Consider the following 25,334-nt stretch of genomic DNA (forward strand, 5'->3'; position numbering starts at 1 on the left):
GTCGGATTAACAAACCGTGAGATGTGGTGGCTGGGGTGTGACCCCAGAAAGGACACACACACACACACACACACACACGTAATGCACTTAAATTTCTCAAGTATTGCTTCCATATAATCTGTAGCAGGAAGCCTTGCTTTTAAAAGGAGGCGGGGAAGAGACAGAGACACAGACACAGACAGACTGTTCTTTTCACGCTGTATTACATTTGTAGAAATATGTTAACATCCCTCACTACGAAGGAACCTGGTCCCCAAGGAAAGAGAACAAGGAAGATTGGGGTTGGGTAGGTGTGAGGAGGGGAACCGTGAATTCCAGACACTGAATCTGCCCAAAGTTGCTATTCGTTGTCTTTCATATGTGTGTGTGTGTGTGGAAGGGGGGGCACGGGGGGCATAACCCTCAGTTGGCCCAGCATGGGTGTGCGTGGTGTTTTTGTTTTCATTTTGCAAAGACATGCGTTTATGCATTTATGTTGCGCTTCGCAAAGACGCGGGACTCGGCTCCAGGTAAGACCGATCTTAACTTTTTCTTTCTTTCTTTCTTTGGGATGGTCAGGAAAAAAAGCAAGCCTCCATAAACAGAAAGCAACAGACTGGAGAGAGGAAAAAAGTAAACTCGGAGTAGATCACAGCAGCACCTTTTCAAACAACCCCCAGCAATCATGTAGAATTTTGGTTTCTCTCCGATTCTCTGCTACGCTTACTTTGGAATTACCTTTAAAAGTTAAAGTTTTGGCAGCCAGGAAACCTAAGGGTGTAAGAGTTCCCCCCAATTCGCACAAATATCACAAACCTAGTTTCAGCCGAAGTGCTTATTACCCAAGTCAGTTTAAGGGTGCCGTTCTCCAGAAGTCATCTGCGAGGAAGTCCCACTGAAACTAGTGGTGTACATGTGGTTATGTTCTAGGAGTCCACCCCAACTGCCGAAATCCAGCTCCTCGGACTGAACTGTGTTGTGGGCAGTGCGCTGTATGTCAACCATGGATATGTTTATTTATTAGAATTAATCTGTGCGAACGCGTTACTGTTGTTATTCAAATACCAGCGCTGCAATCCACAATCTATTTAAAGTCCTGCTCTAGCTAATTGGACTGTTCCGGAGTGAATTGTTAATTGCGGCCAATATCCATTCATAGATTTACAACCTCAATATTAAGCATGTAGGTTTGGAAATAAATCCCATTGATTTCAGTGTCATTCGCTTCCGGGTAGGCCTGCTGGTAGGCCCGGCGATCCTAAGTAAGTTTTGACGGGATTAAAAGAAAAACAACAACAACAAAAACATTTTACAGTAAATATCCCCAAAGGTAAGCTCCACATATTTCAGTATCACTCCTTTCTAAAACCTGGGGTCATATTCCTGATTTTAAAGGCTTGGCATGATTATTTGGGAGCAAGTCTCATGACAGAAACGAAAATTTACTCCAAGTAGACCCACTGAAATTAATGGACCCCGCTTAGTCATGTCCATTCAATTCAATGGGTCTACTCTGAGTACAATTTAGTTGCATAACATCCAGAACAACATTCTATAGATGGAACGCTCAGGACCCAGCTGTAATAAGCGAAACAACACACAATTTGCCCAACACAAAATGTGGAAGGGTAAACGTGGTTTTCTTGCAGCGTTTCTCCCCTTCCAAACTTCCTGACCTCTTCCTCTCAATCGGGAACTGCTGCCAAATGCCAAGGCATAAACTTTCTGGCACAGTTCGTTGCCTTTTTGCTGAGTATAAATATCCGTTACAGGGCCTTAGAAAAGCAGAACGGGCAGGTGGGGGTGGTGGAATCAAGTCAGGTTAGGGGGGCCGATAAAGCGACAGAAACCTTCCCCTTTCTCTCGATTCACACGACAGAATCAGAACTCCAAATTAAGATGTTTTGGGGAAACTCCTACCATGTCAGCATGCAAGCGAGGCTCTGTCCCGTTTTGGAAGAACACCCAAGGGGCACACATAGATCCAGATTCGGAGCAGACTTCGGAGGAAAGAAGCCGCATAGTTTGAAAATGGAACTTAGTTCCATGAAAGCGGCAAAGGGGAGTCTAGGCTCACTAGAAAAGGAAGTTCCACTCAACACAATGAGGGCACACTCCCAGGTAAGTGGAGAGAGGACTGCCGCCTTTCTGATCCTCTAACGGTTTTGCTTCGGAGCACATGTGCTGAGAATCCAAGGAAGGGTGGATCAGAGCAAAGGTCCATCTGGGCCAGCTCTCCAGAGTGCCATTTAGAGAGGCCGGGGAGCACTTGCCTTCCCCAGGCCCTAATTTCAGGCTACGTGTGATAATTTCTCAGGAGCACTGTATATCTCCGAAGACAGATAGGTAGACAGACAGACACACACACACACACACACACTCGCAACAAATACTCTTCAAATGCAGTCTTGGGTTGTTGTGTTGTCTTGCTTTTTTGCAGTTTAATCTTGAGCATACTAGGAAAGCAGGTCTTTGAACTTTGCTATGCTTCCTGTCCCGCATTTGAAGTTTGCCTCCATTAACCTAAAATGGTGTCCTTCCCTGCTCCCTGTTTCCAACAGTGGTCAGCTAGATGCCCCTCTCAGGTATTGTAGTGATATAGTTATCTACGGGTGGTTCGCCAGACTCATTCCTCCTCTGAGCCATTCTTACGCGATCTCAGCAACAATGTTAGCAATAAAGTCCCAACCCAGCAGGTAAAGTCCTACCAAAATTATCCTGGAAGGCCCAGGAGAAGTGTTTAACACAGAGGTCACGAATCCGGCTGGAAAATTATCTGGTTGAACTGGTTGGGAAATATGGTTGAACTGTTCGGGAAACTGTGCAAGAGCACGATTCAGATGCTGCTTGCACCAGAGGTCTACTTCCTAGATGACCTGTGTTTTCACACGAGACAATTAAAAGTGCCTTTGAGTTCTCCGTACCACATGTGGGTGTTGTTAGCGCAGAAGAAGAAAAACGAATGTACGTAGCTAAAGTTTACAATCTCATTCTAGACTGATTCTAGCGTAACTCGACTGAACCTCAAAAGACACCGTTCCAGAAGACCTTAGTGCCACGCGTGGCGAAACCATTCAGCTACTGTTAATATAAACCTGTTTAAGCTTCTGCTTGCATCGTTTAGACACCGTGCAAAAAACCGCACAGCTTCGACCTTCCGCTGCATCACCGCCAATAGCCCCAATGGATCTTACTTCTCACGTAAGTGTGAGAACGACGTTGTGTCATTCGTTTCCCTTCACTTTCGTTTAGGTCGGTCGACATGCCCAATATCTATAGACCACAGGTAATCCGAAACTCCCGAAATTAAAGCATTCTGGTCTCATCAGGGTTCAAATTGTCTTAAAGCTAAGTACTTCTGCCTAACTGCACCGATAACTTTTTTTTACTGGGTGGAAAACTTCTGCCTACAATTTTCACCCTCACTCCGATATATTCTACTGTTGCGCAGATTGTCGGCCAATCGTAAACAGATTTGTTGGAAATAAGCGCTATTTATATAAATGGAAATTAATCCAATTTCCTAACGCATCCCCCTGAATGGTAACGTACTGGGCACAATCCACTAGGAAATCCTATTCTACAAGCCACATTGAATCTGAATCACACATTTAGGTTGCAATCCTATACACACACTTACCCCAGACTAAGCCCACCTGAATACAGTTGTTGTTGTTGCTGCTGTTGCTACTACTACCCCGCCTTTCTCCCAAAACCGAGACTCAAAGCGGCTAGGAGCTTCCATTGTCAATAAACTTAATAAACTTCCTTTATTAAGAAGTACACCCAATGGGTTTAACTTAATTCCATGTTTATGTAACAAGTGGAATGGTGTCGGGGCGCAAATGTGTCTCTTGGATACTTGCTCTGAACTGGAAGTCCTGCCCTAAAATCGTAGTTTTGTGAGGAATACCATTGTTTACACGCAGAGAAGGGAAAAGCAGCCTGCACATGTTCAGAGTCCCTCTATCTCTCGTGGTTAGGGTGAGTGAATGGAGTGCCAGCTAATGCTTCTGTAGCTAAATAAGTGTTTGTTAGAAGAATAGATTATAGGGCTAAACTCTCCCTGATTCAGATTAAATCCTGGTTTAGGATGGGATGGTTTATGATAGCAAAAGGAAGTGATAGCCTGAGGTAAGGGGCAAAACTTCTGTTTGTATGAACAGTAATGCTAAATAATACCAGAGGATCGTACAGAAAAGGAAAATAATTAAGTATGAAACACCTGAATAAAGAGGAATGAATATTTCTGGTAGCCCAAAACTGTTTGTATGAGAGGCTGGCTGATTTTATGTGATATTGGGTGGGTGAGGACTGCAGATATTTTTCCATGCGGAGGAGTCGGGGTTTCTTGTTCAACTGGTGCCTTCAGTCTGCAACTCTGGATGTTTATTATTCTTCTTTGAGTCTTTTAAATATTTTAAGACTTAAGGTTGCAGCAGATTACTACAGATGTAAAAGCGTTGAAGGTTTATATCATATCATTGCCGTAAAATTAAAGAACAAGCCTTCACGTTTGATGGTTGTTCTCTTTAAAAGTTCATCAAAGTCGACTTTCAAAACCATATATATACAATGGCCTAGGTACGAAAACGTTCGTTTTGGTTGCAAAATCGAAATCCACTCGGAAAATTCTCCTACACAAGCTTGACTGCGATGAACGAAACCTGTACAAATGTAGTGCCCTTGTGCCCTTCTCTTTATTTTTAGTGGAAGTAGCGGCGATCTTACGCAGGAGACCTTTCTATTCCCCAAAAACGAAACAACCCCACCCCCGTGCTTCCATACAAATGGTTCGAAATTCAGTTCTCTCCTTTTAAAAAGTAAAGTGTGGCAAAGTCCAGATAAATTGTATCATTTGTAAAATAGTCGGAATATTAAGTAGTGATGCTGGACTGCCCCAAAGCTCTGCGTACGGTGGGAGAAGGAAGAAGTCAGGGCTGACATCTGAAGCATCATATATACTTACTCAGAAGTAAGTTCCACGAAAACGGGGTCCAGAGTAGGGGGGGGGGTAATTTACTGAGGAGCAGCAAAGGGGAAACCTGAAGTAGCTTTGTACCTTGCTCATTTAGTGTAGAGGGGAGCTTTTCTAGGTCAGCCCTTCCTGGCCAACAAAAGGTAAAAAAGCAGACAAGCAGGACGATCTATCTATGTATCCCGCCGGGAAATCGTCCTTTATCAAACTTCACTGAAATGAAGGCAGCCGGGCAAAAAAGTGCCGTGCTTGCGCAGGAGATCTTCCCGACAGATTTTACCCACGGGGTGGGGTGGGGGTGGGAGGTCCCTTGATAAAACTGAGCTAACAAAAGACTCCCATAAAGTTAAGGGGAATGACTGGAATACTTGAAAGGAGCACTTCCGGCGTACGAGGAAATGGACTGTATTGCCTGCCAAAGATCTTGCCACAATAAAGGAGCAAGCCCTTTAAGCGCTCTTCCTGTCTTTATGGTGGGGATCTCTGTGAACGAGACAGATACACAGATTGCAGATCTTTGCCAATTGGGTGTTTCCAATGTACGGTTATCTTAGTTACTGAGAAAGAGGACGGGGGGGGGGGGGAGATCTGAGTTGTGTGGTGGCGAGTGGAGGGAAATGAGGAACTTGGAAATGTTCTCCGGTGTGGGAAAGAAGGAAGCAAAAGGGAGGCGGGGTGGGGGAAGAGAGATTGCTTTGGTTTTAAGCATAATCCCAGATGTGCAGGTGATTTTTTTTTTCATGCCCCAGATTATGAAAATCAAAAGAAGGGAGCATAAAAAGTTTGGAATCACCTATGCCCTCAATCCGGTTTCAACCCGAGAGCCCTTGATTAAAAGCATGGTCTCCTCCTTCTCCCTCCCCGGAGCAAGAGGGACGTTCTCCTGCGAAAGCCCCGCCTTGGAGAAGTGATGAGCCCCCATTCACTTCAACGAGGCTTGCGCAGGAGCAGGGGTGCCAATTTGAGAATATTTTGGGGGGGGGCCAGGTAAACCCGCATAATCGATCGCATGACATGGTGCACACTATTTGATTGGCAATGCCCATCAACTTTTTTTGGGGGGGCGGGGACGGCGGCGCTCAAATATTTTATTGGGGGGTCCCCTCGGCTCGTAGGAGTTGGCTGCTATGCGCAGGAAAACTTCCCGCTAGATTGATTCGCCTTCCTCTCTCAGCGCATCCGTCGCACAAGTTTCTAGGGTCCTCCGCGCTTCTGCTTGACTGCTGCTGAGCTGGAAATTGCCAGAGACTTCCTTTTTAGCCTCTCTCTCCCGCGAATTCACTGCCGTGCGAGAGACATTTTTAATTAACAGGCCCTGGTGCGCACTCACAAACCACAGTAAAATGCTTTGCAACTTCATCTGGCGTAAATCTAGAGCGAGGCCGGGGGTGGAGCTTCGTAGCGGCCTTGTTTGCTTCCAAGATTTGCCGCGCGGCCTTCCGCTGCGCCGTAAATCCGGCGCTAGGCCTCTCTCGCGGCCTCCCCGTCCCCCCTGAACGATTGGCGCGGCGCTTTGTAGGCCTAGAACGGCTGTCACCGGAAACCGTCAGAATTATCTCTTCCCCCCCCCCCCAAACACACAGATCAAGCAAGCAAAATAATAATAAAAATAATAAGTCGAGGCGAATAAACTGGAGTAAATCAGGTAGTTTTATGTTCTTGTGTGTTAAAAACGAATTCCCAACAACGTGAAACTACCTAATTCACCAAGCAGTTCTAGTTCATTCCTGTGTGTGTGTCAAAGGCTAACGAGGCTCCAGCAAAAGCCCTCAGAGCGGCCATTTTGTTGGGCCTCACATAGGCGCGGGCGCTGACTTACTCGCTCTCTCCCGCCTTAATAGGAAAGCGTTGCTAGGGAACAAACGCCACAAAAGGACTCTATTCAAAAGCCAAATTATAAAAAAACAAAACACAAAACACAACACCCCACCATTTCCCGAAAACTACTATTCAAATTCTTTCCTGTGCGTGGTGTGTTAAAACGGATCTGTCCTGCAGGACTTTACAAAGCGGAGGGCAAACGCACCAGGGGGAGACACTAAAAATGCCGTTGACTTTGAAAAACAGCACGCTATTTTCGGGTCCTAAAGTTAAAAGGGGAGGGAGAGGAAGTCAGGGAAAAGTGTTTTTATATAGAGTTCAGACAGAGAGTGGATTTGGCAGTTTAAGAAACTGGGGTGGGGGGGAATAGGGTTCCTTTCTAGAGCGCGCATGTAATACAGTTCGAACCACAACGAACTACAAAATCAGAACACAACCCAGAGGAAAGTTCACCTGCACAAGCCCCATTGAAACGAAGGGCATCCCAGTAAGAACCGTGGGCGTAGCAAAGGGGAGGAGCAGCTCCCCCCATCATAAAAAAAATCAAAAAAAAAAAAAATCAATAAAAATACATAGCTAACTAAGGTTCTTCCCACCCCAACAAAAGGCATGACCCCCCCAAACAAAAATTCTGGCTGGTAAGAACATCTTGGATTCTGTCTTTGCTCTATTTTTTTAGGCTGCTATCCTAACCTCACTTACCTGGGAGTAATCCCCATTTAATTCAATAGGGCTTAAGTCTCTGAAAACTTAAACACTGTACTCATCTGTAGCCTTTTCTTCCTAGGAACAATTCCTTGACAAGAATTTTTAAAAGGTTACCAGTATTAAAATGTTGATTGCATTTGAAATACCGACTAAAAAACAACCCCATCCTGTCCGCTTTCCTTAAATGGACTTGCTCAGGAAAAAGCCCACTGAACTCACAAAATGCTCACCCTTTGAATTTCTTTGGGAGGGAAAGCAGGGAAGGAGAGAGGCAGGCAATTGCTGGCATTTAAACTTGCCCTATCTGAATGTTGTTCTACTGTGATATAGGAAGCCCTGCTCTTTAATCATGAGGTTTGGAGGGGAGGTGGTGGTCACTTGCTGGGGGAGAAAGCACTCTGCACCTGCTCAGAGGCATTTTTCTTTTATTGTTAATTCATACTCCCCTCCCATTTGAAATGAAAGCAATCATCAGGACTGAGCCCTGACTACCTCTTGGTTAAATAAGGATTCTAGGTGCAGGTCTCTCTCATACATACCCTATCAGAGGGATGAGGATTCATGCTTAGATGTTCCAACAAAGGCAAATTATATTGTGATTATGCATTAAATCCCTACCATTGTCACCTATGATATGAATTTATGTAGTCTGAGGACATCATACTCTCTCCCATTTACTCTTTATCTATTTAGAACATTAAATCTCCCCTTTCTGCCATTATGGAACCCAAAGCAGGAAAGTAGAACACTACCTATCCAAGTCCTATCTAGACCCAGATCTTCTTAGCTCCAGCACTTAGGTCCAGGGTAAAAGAAATGGGGTGTTTTTTATTATTAAATAATGCAGCAGGTTACTGAGTATGAAAACCCAAGCCACAGTAAATTACCCCATTGGGTCAGATTTTTTTCTTGCTCAAATTCCCATGGAAGTTCCTTCAAAAGCATTTACAACTCCCATTCTTCTCAATGGTCCCACCTTTACACATAATAACTTCTCATTCAATATCATCTGGATTATTTATTATGCCAACTGGACTGTGTGCCTTTTTGCTGCCTCAGGCTAAAAAAATTTCTTGTGGAATGTGGGTGTGCATGTTTGTGCTCCTATTTCAGCCAGAGGAAGAGTCCTGTGAAACTGAAAAGCTTGCATAAGTCTATAGTAGCCTAAAATGATAGATGTAATTCTATCTGTATCGAACCTTTTGAGTTATGTTGACAAATTCAATAACACTATTCTAAGAGTGGCAGCCAGAGACATATTTATACCTGTAGAATACATCAAACATACAATTTTGCTACAGGATCAAGTTTAGCAGCATGATTATAGCCCTGTTATTTTGGAAGGCGTGAATACTGAGTCGGACTGGCTTCCCTGGGGTTTTAGACTGGGATACTGTATTACTTGGTACAGAAAGCTAATTCACATTCATGCTTATCAGAAGCATTACAGATTTCCTGTCACCTCAGGTTATCATCTACACAAAGCTTCTCAGTGGAATCAGTTCTTACATTCAACAGTTCTCATCAAGAGTTGAGATATCCACACATCTACATGCACGTGTGAACTCCCCCCTCCCTAATCACATATGTTTTAAATGACACATTTAACAGGAAGATAGGGAAATAACTCAGTATACTTACTGGGAGTGAGTTCCTTTAAAATTAATTGGAATTGCAGCCCCATTGAATGCTTAGGATAGAAGAGCCACATTAAGACTGGCTTCCAAATACTGCTGAGGAAATATTGGTTGAAATTTTTTGATGCATAACTGCATGGTCATTAAATTAATAATTTAAATTAATAATTTCTCCTCACAACATTTGATTTTTGCCCCCCAAGCAAAATAATGCTTTTAAAGAAAGCATAGGGTTAGTTAACCTGTGGCCCGCCAGATGTTGCTGGACTGTAGCTCCCATCAGCCGCAGTCAGCATGGCTAATAGCTAGGGATGATGGAATTTGTAGTCCAGTAACACCTGGAGGTCCACACCTGGCATAAAGCAATGTCTATAACAAGCCTGCACTATTTAAAAAATTGGCTGTTCTAAATACACTTAGCAGAAAGCAAGTTCCATTGAACTAAGCAGAACTTACATCTGAGTAGATGGGCTTGGGATTGTCTAGCAGGCCTCTGAACAACTACTAGTAACACTCCAATAGATGCCTCTGTGTTCACAGAGAGAAGATTTAAAAAATATATTTCATTAATTCAAATTATAGTGGGAGATTAAACAAACCTTTTCACCTAAAAGAGAGCTCTGTCAAAGACCCAAGCTTGTTAATTGATCACAACCAGTCAGTTATTCAAAATATTAGCATTTTCATTACAAGCTAACTAGAGGCTTGTGTTAAAGATGTCTATGCTGATACAGACTATATATTTATTGTTGTAATTTATTGCATCTCAGTCCTTGTGAGTCTTCTGTGGAGAAGCTTTCAACCCTGTATCATGGTGCTCTCTTTTAAACATTATTCCATTGCATAACAGATCCCTGGAGCCAAAATAGTAAACAAAGGAAATGATGCAGTTCCCCCTTGAGTCAGTTCTCCGTTGAATGTCCATGTTGAAATCTCAAGATAAACATCATAATTATGGGGAGGGGGCTAGGGAATAGAAAACAGAAGAGATATAAGGCGTAGGCAAATATAACACTTTTAAATAATGGGCTTTTGTTGTCTGCACAAGTGCTAGCTGGCTAACCTTAAAATTTTCGCAGCAAGTCTGTCACTACTTTCAGGTGGGATTCAATTACATCCCAGCAAATTCAGGTTGTACAGTTACAGTTGACTGGGAGGGCTTGCACAACAAACCCACTTCACAAAAAATCAGAATTTTTCCTATAAGGAAAGTGAACACACTGAAATGTGTGGGATAAACATTTGGTTTTTGCAACATCATCTCATCTCTCTGCGAGCAAATAAAAACGAATGCTCATTAAATAGCCAGTGTCATTGAATATCTCTGCAAACAAATCAGGCTCAATAAACAGGTAATCTGGAAATGCCCATAGGCCTATTGACCTTACTATATATCTCCCTGTAGGACTGATTGGTGAAGGAATAAAAAGCAACAGTATAGTAAATGGGGGGGGGGGGGGGGGGAGTCAGTGGAGCAAGGCCAGTCTGATCATGGACTAGAGACAGTGAATTCTGAATGCAATTTTGGGCAGCAAAGATTGCAGAGTGGCAGATTCTGAATCCAATCAAAAAAATCTGTGCTTATCATGATCATATAATTCTGAAATACACATGGCTGTATGGGTATACCAGAGCTGGGAAACCTGTGCCCTTGCCTAATTTCAGAAGCCCTTTATAAGCTATCAGTTCAGACTGGGAGCGGCCGCTGAGACCATGTAACACTGGTCTTGAAAGACCTACATTGGCTCCCAGTACATTTTCGAGCACAATTCAAAGTGTTGGTGCTGACCTTTAAAGCCCTAAACGGCCTCGGCCCAGTATACCTGAAAGAGCGTCTCCACCCCTATCGTTCTACCCGGACACTGAGGTCCAGCACCGAGGGCCTTCTGGCGGTTCCCTCACTGCGAGAAGTCAAGTTACAGGGAACCAGGCAGAGGGCCTTCTCGGTAGTGGCGCCCTCCCTGTGGAACGCCCTCCCACCAGATGTCAAAGAGAACCACAACTACCAGACTTTTAGAAGACATCTGAAGGCAGCACTGTTTAGGGAAACTTTTAATGTTTGATGTATTACAGTATTTTAATATTTTTTTGGAAGCCGCCCAGAGTGGGTGGGGAAGCCCAGCCAGATGGGCGGGGTATAAATAATAAATTACTACTACTACTACTACTACTACTACTGGGAAGAAGAGTACGTCCTTCCACTCCATAGCCCACAGCAGGGTGGAAGAGACAAGGGGTAGTAGCAAGTGGAATGGACAAAGAGATGACCTTGCCCACTTTTGGCTCTGACCCACCCATTGCCAACATGCAGCCCTATCCATCAACGTATTACCCCTGAGTGAATGCAGCCCATGTAAGAAATAAGGTTGCCCACCAACAGGACTGGTGCACCCAGGAGGCAAGCTAAGGTGACCACCTGAGGTGGCAGGATTCACAGGGGTGGTAGGTCTTTATCCCCCTCCCTCCCGTTCCTGTTGTAGATCTTCACCCATCCCTTCTTCCCTGACGGAGGGGGACAGCATTTTGTGGTCAGCCACAGGTGCCAAAATGTCTGCTGTATGCACTCATTAAGTGTATTTGAGAAAGGACTGTAGCTCAGTGGTAGAGCATCTGCTTTGCATGCAGAAGACCCAGCTAGGGCTGAAAAAGATCCCTTGTCTGAAATCCTAAAGAGGTGCTGCCAGCCATTGTAGACAGTACTGAGTTAGATGAACCAAGGGTCTGACTCTGAATAAGGCAGCTTCCTGTGTTCCTGTGTAAATAATAAGGTAAAGGGACCCCTGAGCATTAGGTCCAGTTGTGGCTGACTCTGGGGTTGCAGCACTCATCTCGCTTTATTGGCCAAGGGAGCCAACGTACATCTTCCGGGTCATGTGGCCAGCATGACTAAGCCGCTTCTGGCGAACCAGAGCAGCACACAGAAACGCTGTTTACCTTCCTGCTGGAGTGGTACCTATTTATCTACTCGCACTTTGGCGTGCTTTCAAACTGCTAGGTTGGCAGGAGCAGGGACCGAGCAACAGGAGCTCACCCCGTCGCAGGGATTCGAACCACCCACCTTCTGATCGGCAAGTCCTAGGCTCTGTGGTTTAACCCACAGCGCCACCCGCGTCCCTCCTATGTAAATACATTATGGCTATTACAACTACTAGAAATTGCCTAAAATTTGAGTCAATCTATCAAGCAATACCAAGCATGGCTATATACACTCAACTACCTCCATGTGAGAACGCACGTCACATTATGCAAACCATTATTTATAGTGGACAAATGCAACCTTCCATTGGGTCCCCTGGACTCTTCCTAGGCCACACCACCTCTCCAGGTCACACTCCCCTGTGACCCTGCTCTGCATCCTTCTTGAGTGCTTTTGTCAGGCTGGAATGTGTCCTTGAACTGAAATAATGTTTCTTTGCTTGCTTGGGTGGAGAGAAGCGTATACCTCTGACTTTTACATGGCTGCAATGAAGCCTAATGTACAAAGGTTCCCATTGCTCCAACCCACTTTGGATCTGGCCCTACTCACCACCGGTATGTGGCCTCTGGAAGGCTCCTTAGGAGCAAATGCAGCCCTCAGGCTGAAAAAGACCTCCACCCCTGCTTTAATGAATGTTACTACCTGCCACCATAATTGGCCCAGTTATAGCTTATCTTCTAACTCATCACATGTGACAACTCTTGCTCTCTTTGAATCCTGACATTCTTTATGGATTGTCCCATTATGGGAATGGAGAACTTCCAGCACCTGCACCTTTGTATGCTATTTCCTTGAGTGCTTGCTTATGTTAAGAACCAGGCTCCATGACCTGAGGTTTCTTTAAAGGAGCTATAAACATTCCCATCGTTACGGTATGCAAGTAATCATGACATGCTGTGCTTTGACTATGCCAAACATCATTTTTGTGTTTGTTCTGGGAGTATATTAATCTTTTTGATATTTCCCTGAGTAGATGGAAGGGGAAAAACCCCAAGAATTGTCTCATGTACCTTACCTGAAGGCTCATGTAATTTTTAGAGGCCCTGCTTCATGTCCTACTCTTTCAAGAACACCACACTACTATAAAAGCGGTAGTCAGGGATATATCTGTGCCTGTCAAAAACACACTCATCTTTGGTCACAAATTTCATTTGAACCACCAGATTCTAATTGTGTTATTCTGAAATAAGTAAGTGTGCAGTGGAGCCTCTTATGTAGGTTTCTAAGACGCACCTGGCTCCATCGATTCCAGCAAATTTCACTATTTCGGTTGTCTTTAGGAAGACAGGGCAAATGAGTACTATGTAGCAGATAGCATTCTGCTGGTGCTTTTTGTAGCTTTGTTTTTCATGCTAGCGGCTCATATTCCAATTCCTTTTCATATGCTCACCGTTGTTTTATATTGTTTTAATTTGAACTTGTTAGCTAGCTTGGCTGCTACTCGTCACAGAAAGGGAGGGTAATATGATTTTTTAAATAAATAAATATATATAATATGTAGAAAGCATGGTTTCTCAGAAACACAACTGAAGCCAGGACATTTCCCATCCATGATCTCACTCATTCCCTATAGAAAAGAGTGTCACATAAACACGCCTCTGAACTCCAGAAAGGAGAGGTGGTCTAGTTTTGCACCTGCAGCAACCCGGGGCGATCACAGAATCAGAAGACAATGATGCTCAATTACAATTGAGATATTTGGCTGTGTATGTAGGAGCAATCAAGGATTAGTACTATAAAGTATCAGGTGCAGCCGAACACATACATTAACTCATTTACTCTTGTTACACCTGCAAATGTAGACAAAGTCAAGAGCATTTTTGTGAGGTATGGGGATGTCTGCCTATATCCTACAGGGAAATAGTATGCTTTCTGCTGCTACTGAATTTTATACCACCTCTTATATAATTCCCTCTATTTCTGATATTCAGACATAAGTGTCAGGAGGCTTTGGGTTTTGCAGTTGCAGAAAATAATTGCTAGGGGAAAAGAAACCTAAAGGGGAACGGTCAAATCATACCAATGAAAACTGTGCATGCTCAGTAGCCCCAGAATGGTGACCAACCATTGGGCAGAACAAAACAGAAAACTGGAGAGATGCAATGAAGTATCATGGAGAAAAGTATGGCTGGCTGGAAAAGTGAACAGGAGCAGACAACAACATTTTGTTGCAGATCTTGTGAATTCATGTAAGGAAACAGTGCTTCCTATTATAGTGGCAAACTGAGCAAATGGTATTGGCAGCATGAACACAGGTGCCTTTTTTCGTTGTTGTTAGTGTTTTTGTACACTGTTTCAGAGGAATGTTTTAGAAATGCTATAGTACCACTTAAATAGTAATCACCCTATTTTTATCCATTATTTCATTTACATGTTGCCTTTCCTCTGAAGAGTTCAGTGCTGCCTACATACCTTTCCTGCCTCCCATTTTATCCTCATAGCAACCCTGTGAGGTAGATTAGTTTGGGACATAGTGACTGGTCCAAGCCATCCACTAGGGATCTGAAGCTGGGTTCCTGAAGCCACCAAACTACAGTAATGGTTTCTCTCTATCATCACCCTGGTTCAAATGCTGCAGCTGCTGTCTGGCCTAAGTCCTAGTCCGACTCTCTTACCAGTGCCTCACACTGGTTTTCAGAATAGGAAGCTGCTACTGCAATAATCAGTAATTATGCCCCTGGCAGGCTCTCAATCCTACCCACTTCTGGGAGTCAACACTATGACAAGTGCAGAATGTTTGTGTTTAAATTCTCATTATACCCTCCCACTACTGGAGGTGTAAGCCTCCCATGAACCAGAGTGGTTAAAGTTATTGCTAATAACAATTGATGTGTTGTTTTTAGTGTCTATGCAAGGAAGCACAAGTCAGCAACACTAGTGCAACACTCCCAGCATTCTAAGTTTTGTTGAAAAAAATTCTCCTGTGCATGAGGATTTGACCCCTAGAGCCACAACAGCTGAACTTGACCTCCCTCTCAATTCCACCTAGAAATTATTTTGTGATAATTCTGATTTGGTGTTAGTCACTGAATATTTAATATGCAATGGCAGCATTTGACACCCAACAATATATCATACTTTGATTTCATTAATTCATACTTCACAGTATGGGACTGTATTTATTACGATTCCTGTTACTATTATTTTATTCATTTATATCTCACCTTTTCCTCTGATGAGACTCAAACTTTAAAATACAATTAAACATTGATATAATTATTTGAATAGTTTCCATGCAATGGTGTTTAGCATTTTACAGCTGTTGTTTGTATGGAAGAGTAGACTGCATAACAACTTACCGTATTTTTCGCTCTATAACACGCACCCGACCATAACACGCACGTAGTTTTTAGAGGAGGAAAACAAGAAAAAAAATATTCTAAACGAAACAGTGGATGTATGATTTCTGTGGTTCATGCTGTGGCCACAGACATGTGATCTGACAGTGAGTTTGGAGTAGCCCAATGCAAAAATCCTGAAGATCCTTGTAACCACGTTTTAAGTGGGGAGGGAAGGAAAAGCACTCAAGGGACAAGGAGCACGCGTGGGGTGGGTGGAGAAGGATGCTGCTAATAATGCAGAAGAGGGGTTTAAGGGGAGAAGGCTCCTCTCCTCTCCCACTTTGTTCCTTTAAAGCAAGCAGGCTCTGCTTTTCTCCCTCCTCCCCGCTCATCCCCGGCTTAGCGAGCTGTAAAACTTTGCTGCTATTTAGCTAGCTGAGTGGGGAGGAGAGAGGGACAGAGAGCCTGCTTGCTTTAAAGGAACCAACCGGACAGGAGCTGCTTACACTTGTGTAAGCGGCTCCTCTCCTCTCCCGCTTTGCTCCTTTAAAGAAGCAGGCTCTCTGTCCCTGTCTCCTCCCCACTCAGCGGCTCTTCTCCTGCTTTGCTGTTTCAAAGCGAGCCACGGAGGAGGGAAGGAAGGGGAACCATGGATCCTCTGCTCACGACTGCAGCAGATCCCCCCCCCCCGCCACCCGTAGGCATTCCCTCCATAACACGCACAGACATTTCCCCTTACTTTCTAGGAGGAAAAAAGTGAGTGTTATGGTGCAAAAAATACGGTACTAAAAAGGGCGCAATGAAACCAGTCCATAGCAATGACATTATAAACAAAGCTGGCACTATAGCAGGATAACAACATAATATGGAACTTTGATTTCACACATTAAATAGAACCATTTTTACTTCCTTGTCGAAACTCTAAAGAACTTTGATACTTTAAGAGGGTTTGGTCTGGAGGCCTTTCTTAAGTCTAATACGTCTAATACGAGTGACTTCAGGGTATCCTATTATTATTATACCCCTTTGGCTGGCTTACAATATATCTAAAAACATAATAATAAACATAATAAAAACATCCATCCTTAGAAACTTTCCTAAACAGGGCTGCCACATACTTTAGGCAGTCTTGGAGGGAGCCAGAGCTAAGTTATAGACATGGGTTATTCTGGGATTTTTCAAGAAGTAGTAAGAGAGAAAGGGATCACACCTTGCCATCTTATAACAATGACCTACATATCTGTAATTAAGTGGAAGGGCCTTCAGGGTCAAGGCACATGATCTGCAGGCCCTCAAACATAGCACTATTCTTCCTAAAATGTAACCACAGCTTTTGAATAGATGAGGATGGGTGGTACTTTGACACACAGTCAGGAATGATCTCATACTACAGCTAAGCCCCAAGATGTCAAGGTTACACAAGCCCCAGCTCATTCAGTGGCATCTACTCATGAGAAAATGAACTTACTTAAAGCATAACTTCTCAGGTATAACCTATGGAAATCTATGGAACTACATATTACAAGCTGAAAATGAATATTTACATATGTACTTGGGAGGCTTTTCCCCCTGTGTGCTTTAAAAAATATTGATTAATTGATTACACCTGCCTTTTTCTTGAAAGGTAATACTTTTTTAAGTATTGCTTCCTGACCGTATTATGAAGGCTGTGATCCTGTATTTGTTAACCTGTGTGTAAGCTCTGTTGAACTGAACAGGATTTTATTCTGAGCCGACATGCATAGGCTTGCATGGATAAAGCAGCTGTGTTTAGGCCACACTATACAGCGAGAAAAAAGATGCTGGTTTTGTGTATGTGATTTGGGTCCTTTAAGATTGCCTCCACTCCTTAGCTGAAAGGGTGGGATACGCTGCAAATAGGTGGTACTTATAGGTTTTAAAGTTAAATAAAATTACTGTACGACTTCCATTTCAGAGGAGGTTTCAGCAGGTAATTATAGCAGAGTTAATGCACTATACTTTGTTTTTTAAAAATACATCCCACTGCAGAACATTAAAAAAAAAAAATTAGGTGGGTGTATAGCTTAACAAGGAAATAAAGCATAATTTTGGAGGAGGAGGTGGAGAGTAAAATTGTAACACCCATGGCAACGAGATGCATAAAAATGAATGAGTGTTTCCTTAGTATTATCGCCTCCTCCAGCTCAATTTCCTTTTTCTCTGGCTATATTCGAGGCTTGCAAACTGAAGCCATTTAACAAACGAGTAAGTCTCCGGGAAGCCAACGAGTTTATAATCGCTGCCCACTTATCATTTGATGTCGTACTGACATACGTGTCCTAATGATAACTGAGATGTTAATTCAGGAGGCTGACCTCTAGCCTTCGACCAGTTGTTTCTTCCGATTGTCTGTAAAGCCAGAGCCCTGGTTAACCCTTCAGGTGGCCTCTAGGCGGAGCTGTTTCGTCAAATACATATCTGGGTTTTTTAAGAATTAAAATGAATTAATTTTTTTTACAGAGACGTGGTTCAGTTATACGTTGCTCTATCATTTCATTCCCATCAGTCGCATGAACTGGATATAAGAATTTAAACTATTTTAAGGGGGAGGAAAAGGAAAGGGAATGTTCTTTACGCATGAAAAAGTAGTACTGTACTGTACTGGTAGCAAAACAGGGATTGCCCCGTCTTTTTATTACTGTATAAGGTATTTGAAACGGTGCTACGAATATTGTTTTAAAAACCAGAGGAGGGTGAGTGGATGGATCAAACCACTGACGTGTGTGTGGATGCTGGGTTATATTTCAAGTGCCTAGGATCCGGGTGTGAAAGCGCAATCTTATACCTGTCGACTCAGAAATAAGACTCACGGAGGTAAAAAAAGTAATACAGTATTAAGTATGTATGAGATTGCAACCAAGTCATTTTTATCTGAACTCCCTGTTTTTATACTTGGAGCTTTTTCTTGTGGTTCTTTCGAGCTGAATTGGGAAAGGGTCTGCTTCTTTCCACTTACAAAATTCCTGTTAACCCCCCTAGATCGTGCACAAAACGCGATTCAAAATTAAACGCCAGTGAGAAAGAGGCGGGGAAGGGGAACATATTTTGGGAGAGTGACTTGGGACAATAGAAATCTCTTTCAAAATTGTTCATCAGAATCAACTGCAAGGCTAATTCAGCTCCCTAATAAAAAACGAAGAGGAAAAATACTGAATTGCTCTTTGCAAAAGCAGCCTCTGAGAAGTCAGCGTATTCCAAGTACAATAACTGTTTTTCTGGTTCAGACCTAATTTGGCACACTGTCGCCAGCAGCGACCAGCCACAAGATATGGCAAGGCAGACATTACATTTAAACTAAGCAAGTTTGTAGTTCGGTTCCATTTATTAACGGGAATGTATTCTCTTCCTTCGCCCCATTGTTACTCCAGAGCCGCCACCCCCGCTCCACCGTCGAAACCGAGCTGACTTCTGCGCATAGGAATGCTCTGGCAGGCTCAAATTCTATGCCCGATTACATGGAAGAAAGACCCATTCCAAGGCAGCCTGACTTCTGAGTAAAAATGCGCAGGACTGTGAGGCTGCAATTCTATGTAAGCCCCCCTGAATACACACCTCACTTGGAATGAAGTATTTCAGCTGACATCCATTTTAAAGTAAATGTATTTTTTTAGGTTGGGATCAGGGTGCCCAAATAGAAAGAAAGCAAGATTAGGAATTTGGCTAAATCGGTAATCTGAACCCTACTTACAAGTAAGCCCTGTTGAGTTCAGTGAAGCTGGCTCCCAGGTAAGTGCACGTGCATAGGATTGCACTGTGAAAATAGATAGCATTGCTTAGGAAGATGTGATGGAGACAAGGGAATTATCATAATGTTTTATCGATGGTTGATAATGCGCCACGGTTGTTCCTGGAGCTGTACTTCACTAAGGGCAACGCTAAGTATTACCTTCCGAAAAGTCTGACGAATGTAGCATTTTAGAGAAGACTGCAAGGGCAGGAAGCTGTGGTTGTGCATGGCTAGGAAACGCAGCCCGCCACACCGATGCCCATGTGAGCATCATGCGCATCCAAGCTCTTTGAAAAACCATTCTGATCTCAAATAAAGAAATTGAACTCTTCCACTGAGGACCAAGGATGTCAGAAGGGCTTCGTTTTGCCTGGATCACGCCTGAAAGTTGCAGTCCCATAATATGTGTGTTCAGGTAAATCCAACTGAACTCTTATTATTGGGAAAATATTCATAGGATTAGATTTTCATAGTACAACCGGTATTCAGTTGGCGGGTCGCGACTTCTGCGTCCCAGCTTGACCTACTAAACGGGGTTGGAACAACACCATTACCACCAAGGAAATACACGGTTAACATAATTTAAAATAAATAAAGAAGGCGGCTTCCAAATACCTGCTTGGGCCAAATGTGGATATCAGTTCTGAAAAGATTAAGAACTCTGACCCAAAGGTCATTTAAAGTTAAGGTCTTTTAAACATGCAGTTATTTATTTATTTATTTTAAAAAGCATGATTGAGTTAGATTACAGCTATGCAAACGTTGAAGCCTGTTATTACTCCTGCTTATAGGAGTCAGTAGACACTAGATCATAAACTATACTCCTCTTCGAACGGGAACAATGCTTTCCCGTCAGCTGCTATAAATGCTCAAAACAGAACTTTTAGCCGATCGATCCAAGAAAAGATTTCATTCAACACGTGTCAAGGTTTTGCAAAGACCATCCCTTTAAAGCAGAGGAAATTGGTATACTTCAACCAAAGTTCACGGCGGTGCTGCGTCTCTTGGGGTTTGGTTTTGTTTTTTAAAACTACCCTCTTAAATTGGTTTCCGCATATGCTTCGGAGTTAGTGATTCGAGCAATTAAGCCTTTCTTTAATTAGCACGAGTGGGGCTGTTTGGATTTTTTCTTGAGCAAAATGGTTAAGGGCAAAACCTTATCTTTAAAAAAGAAACGTCATTTAACAGCAGGTAGAGAATAAGCAAGATCGCTTCTTTGAATGTCCCACCCCCCTCCATTTGCCATAAATTGGCGAAATGTTTTCTAGAGACTCGTTGGACGAAGCCAATGAGCTCTCCATATGTACGGGCGCATTTTAAACTTTTCTAAATTGGATTTTATTTTTTTTTAAGGAAAAGAAAGGATGGCTGAGTCACAAATAGCTTCGAGGAGCCTTAGCGGAAGAACTTATTTCCAGTCTGTTTAGGTCTCCAGAGGACTTATTTTCCGAGGGTTTTTTTGTTTTGTTTTTCGCCAACGGAGCAGAACCGCAGTGCATTCGAAGGTTATTTCAGGTTTGTTAATGTTCGCAATAATACCGGTGAGTAAAGATCTTCGTTTGGAGAGCCTCATGCCCACAAGGGAAGACATATTCTAAGAAACGAACAAGTTTAATTCCTGCAGATTCGAGGTCGGGGAACACATTACGATTCCTCTTAGCTGACACACAAACCTGGGTGATGTACATTAGTAATGAACAGCAAACTTACACGTTTCTCCTCATGGGGAGTAAATTGAGGGGGGGGGCGTATTCTTGGATTCAGTCAAGATCAAAGGTTGTTGGCGTCATTAACGACAGCCTCTAGCGCAGGAGGTTTTGTAAAACGCGGGTCATTTCAGTCACTTGAAAGGCTTTTCATTTGAAGCTTTCCTTTTAAACAATGCAAGAGCACGATCCGGCCAAAAAGTTAAGCATTAAAAGAGAGAGAGAGAGAGATTTCCAGAGGAGAATTAAGCCTGGAGCTTAAATCGCCCTCGAGGTAATTCCCTGAACTCACAGGTGTCTAACTTGGGCAGGCGAGTCCTCCAGGTTTTCAGCTTCTGAAATGCCCCTTTATATTCTCAGATGTGGTAGCTGTTGCTTTTCAATCGCTTACAATCTATCTTGCTTCCCCCCCACCACTTCTCTTTATTTCTTTGGTCATGTTTACGGGAGAAAAAGCGGGTTGGGAAAGCAGACCCCGCTGGAAGAAAGGGCCTAAGCGAAGGAGCGGAAAGAGAAATCTAAACCAAAGCAAACGGACCGTAGGTATGATGCAATTTTGTTTCTCCCTCTCGCCCTAGAATAACCCTCCGTCTTCTATCCTGCCTGCTCCTATCTCACGTTCTTTCTCTTTGCCTGCAATCTCTGGCTTTATGGAGCCAAGAAGAGAAAGGTTTCGTGTAGACCGATTCAAGGCATGTTTATTCTAATTAAAAACAGACAAATCGCCCCCTATATCCAATGATGCTTATTTCTAAGTTGAGTGTGAATAGGATTGCAGCTCAACTCTTTCCTAGATAGCGTGTGCCTCGCCTCTTTTTCTCCGAAGCTAAAGGGATCTTATTCATCCGCTTTAATTCACCATTTCCCCCTTCTCAATCCCCTATTTCTTCCGCCTGTGTAACTTCCGCCTGGAGAAGCAAGCTGGACCTTAATTAGACTGCAATCCTATACACGCTTACCTGGGAGTTACTGTCATTGAACTCAGTGAGACTTATTTTAGAGATCATGGGCATAGGGCCTTGCTGTAAAAAAAATAAAAATAAAAAAGATCCTGTCCAATACGCTAAGAATCGGGCTGTCGGGGTTCCCAGGCAAAAATAAGCAATGGACTGGCTTGTTCCGTTGCAATATCCCTGTGGATTTAAGGCTAAGAGACGGATTTGCATGTCAACGGATAGGGCAGGAGATAATAGGAAGAAATTAGGCACGTAAATCTTTAGCAACCAATTCTTTATATGGAAAGCCCTTAGTAAACTGGGTCTGTAAGGTATAGACAGATAGATAGATGATAGAAGCATGAAGGAAAGATGTTAAAAAAGAGAGAGGAAATGCTTTGCATTCCCACTACTTCAAAACAGCCTCTCTCTCTATATAAACACACACACCCCTTGCAAGGAAAGAGATAGTACGTCCCGAATGCAATTCCAAGTTAACGCTTTCTTATTGGCTCTACTTGTGCAGGAAAATTCCATTTAATGGCGCCCAGGAGCGGGAGAAATGTCTCCCTCTCAATCGCGCGTGCACCAATTAGGAATTCTCTTTGATGTAGGACTGCTCCATTCCGACGTCGGCGTACACTTGGGCCTTGGGCGATCGCGGCGCCCCTCCACGGGAAGGTCGTCCTTCACTTGAGCTTGGGAAGGATCAATGCCTTTCCCTTGGTCGCTTGGTTGTCCATTTGACCTCAGCCACGGGTAGGAAAGCAACTTATTAAGTGACAGCTTACCCCTCCCCTCTTTAATATTTGAGAATAATTCCGGCCTTTGTCATTATAATAGTTCTGCTACTTAAAGAATAAGAGGCGTGCTGGGTTGACGTGCCGTACCTTTCCTTTATTAATTTCGAAACGTATTTTAGTGTCTGTTCAGGCCTTCCTTCTCCCTGAGAGACTGTTCCCTTATAGCGAGGGGAGAGAAAGAAATCTCAGCGCCACAATTTCCCTTTAAAGTTAGGAGCAATGTGGCGATTTAAAAAGAACATCATGACTGGAAAGGGGCTGTTTGGGGAGGCACAGACGCGTAAAGACGCACAGGTGCTCCGTACCCCCCAACAAGTGCAAAATTACCATGCTCCTAACCGGATTGCTCCAAGGCATTAGGGCTGAGCTTGCGCAGGAGAACTCCCCACCCCGCCTTCCGCGCTAGGGCCTTTGTGATTCGCTCATTAGCAATACAGCTATGTTGTTGTCGTTTTTAAAAGCATACCCTGCAACCCGGCGCTGGGTTTTTAAATCAAACTTGGGATGCCACCACGAATTCGGTTGCTGTTCTTTTCTGTCGCAGCTGACTGTCGTGACCCTTCTCTCCACCCCCGCTCCCCAGTTCTTTAAAGTTCCCGCAACTAATTCTTAATCTCATCTCACTCCTATCACCAGCGTAATCACGCCACAACTTTTTGGGATTCACTTGACCTATGTGTGAATTCTTTAACTCCCTAACGTTGAGGTCCAGGTGCACAACGCCACCTTCCCCCTCCAACCACTTGTTACAATCCGATGGGATTTAACTCGAACCAGAAAAAAAATTCCCCAGCGCATTCGTTTCCTTTAATTTTCCCTCCCGCCCCATACACCCTTCTCTTTCTTTTAAATTTAATGATTCTGATTTTAACAGGATCGAGGCATAGGAGGAATATTTTAAAGTACTGCATTATTAATTATTATTATTATTATTATTATTATTATTATTATTATTTTATTATTATTATTATTATTTGCTTAGGACAACACTTTCCAAGATTTTGTCATGCTTCCCTCTCCCAAATAATAGCCCTCTGCTTTCTCCTCCCCGCCAGCCTCAGCGCAATTGACCCACCTGGTGAAGTTTTGTCTCTTTTAGATAGATCTAAAGACGAAGCTTTCTGCAATAAAATTTTCTCCTCCGCTTCCTCCTCTGCTTCACCTTTGCTCTCCCCTGGTCCATAGTTAGGTTTCAGTAGGATAGACACCTCGTACTCTCTCTTGTCCACGAAGGCAGGAGGAGAAGGTGAAGGACTCCCGCTGTGTAGAGTCCCGTTGGCGGCGGAGGCGGCGGCGGAAGTTAATTCTTCGCAAGGTGACGGCGGAGCAAAGATGCCCAAAGACGGCTGTGGAAGGGAATTGGCCGCGAAGGCTGGCTGCGGAGGACCGCCTTGGCGGACGGAGAAAGCCGGTTCTTTCATCCCCAGCCCGGGGAGAGGAGGAACTTCTGGCTGGAGAGGGGTCGGAGGAAATTTCTCGGCCTCAAATTCCAAGCAAGAGGATTCCTGGTCTTTTCTCCTCGAAGCGTACAAGCAAGACGAGCTGATCTTCGGAGGAAGGAACTCATGGTGGGGATGGTGACCCCTCCAACCTGGATGGTGGGAAGGAGGTGGAAGGAACCGCAGTCCGGACTGGTGGCTGTTCATGCCTCTTCCCCCATAGAACCACTGTCCACTGCCCCCTCCTCGCCTCAAGCCGACCCAAATTGCAGTGTGAGGCTTTGGCAAGGAGAGTGTATATATGGGGTTCTGAAACCCACCTATTATCCTATAGGGTGTGCGGGTTTACAGGAAAGTTGCGAAGATAACACCCTCCAGGCAGGAGCTTGGCGAAAAAAAATGATGGAATATACCGAGCCACTGTGTGTGCGTGTGCGAGAGAGAGGGAATGTTTAAGGGAAAAGGTCTCGAGCAATGGACTTATCTGTTAGAAAATGCGTCCGCCGAGCCACTTCCGGCGGGCTAGCCAATCCCAGATGGACATGGCTTCTACGGACATCCCCTGGTGTCAATTTTAATGGCAAACTTTACTGGTTTGCGGAGGGACTCATCTTTTTTTTTTTAAAGGAACGAAAGAAAATCTTCGGCGCAGACATCTGTAGCTACAAATCCATTCACTTCACGCCACTCCCTCCTCCCCCACCCACTCCTCCGAAATAAAATCCGTCTGCGACAAAGGGGAGATGAGAATTGGAAAGCCCTTTGAACCCTGAAAAAGCAAACGATCATAATAATGCTAATGATTTGTGCGCATCTGCGGGTTTACAGTCTTCTTGCTTGTGCCTCTTTGCAGTGTCTTGCTCACTGCTGCGCCTGAGAAAAGGCCGGATTTATTTTTATTTTTTACAATATTTGGGAGAAGAGCCTAGCTGGAATCGCTGGGCCCGCTCTGCCTGCATACCTGAAAAACTTAGAGCACGTCAAGCTCATGCACAAAAACACCAGATTGCTGCTTTTAACTAACGATAAACCGGCACCCCGGGCTAAAATATTGGCTTGCAATAAACTATGTTCCCTGGAAATTGAAGAAGGCAGATGAGCCACTTTCTTATAATGTACTACGCCTTCCTATGGCTATATTCATATATAAACAAGACAATATATACGAATGCAGTAGGTCATCAGGCGTGAAACACTGTGGGTGTGAGTGTGCATGTTTGCAGCCAGTTAGATCTAAATTCCTCCCATACATATTGTAAAGACTACATATTGTTGTATGGTTTTGTGTTTTTTAAAATAAAGGCAGTCGCCCAGTTCTATCA

At 43.7% G+C, this 25,334-nt stretch overlaps 1 protein-coding gene and 1 long non-coding RNA gene across 10 annotated transcripts in view; one reads left to right on the forward strand and one right to left on the reverse strand.

Annotated features, from left to right (window-relative positions):
* HOXB9 (homeobox B9) overlaps positions 1-24,219 on the reverse strand; it is a 49,452-nt gene extending 25,233 nt beyond the window's left edge. For 3 of the 6 annotated variants that reach the window (XM_028702553.2, XM_028702551.2, XM_028702555.2), the window contains exon 1: positions 23,649-24,219. In XM_028702553.2, the coding sequence (XP_028558386.2) occupies positions 23,649-24,219 (571 nt within the window). Of the gene's footprint in view, positions 1-18,922; positions 19,656-23,648 lie in introns of those variants that run through there. The other 3 variants (XR_013390428.1, XR_013390427.1, XM_028702556.2) reach the window with 2 other exon arrangements.
* Positions 1-25,334, forward strand: LOC114581870 (uncharacterized). Of its 4 annotated transcripts, none has more exons than XR_003703404.2 (5): positions 1-509; positions 18,771-18,932; positions 20,483-21,378; positions 22,297-22,529; positions 23,807-25,334. It is a non-coding gene; the product is annotated as an uncharacterized LOC114581870 (long non-coding RNA). The 4 variants fall into 4 exon arrangements; XR_003703402.2 differs by having other exon boundaries at positions 22,385-22,529; XR_013390434.1 differs by having other exon boundaries at positions 1-286.

The sequence above is a fragment of the Podarcis muralis genome, chromosome 13 (assembly GCF_964188315.1).
Source record: "Podarcis muralis chromosome 13, rPodMur119.hap1.1, whole genome shotgun sequence".
In the NCBI taxonomy this organism is placed as follows: domain Eukaryota; kingdom Metazoa; phylum Chordata; class Lepidosauria; order Squamata; family Lacertidae; genus Podarcis; species Podarcis muralis.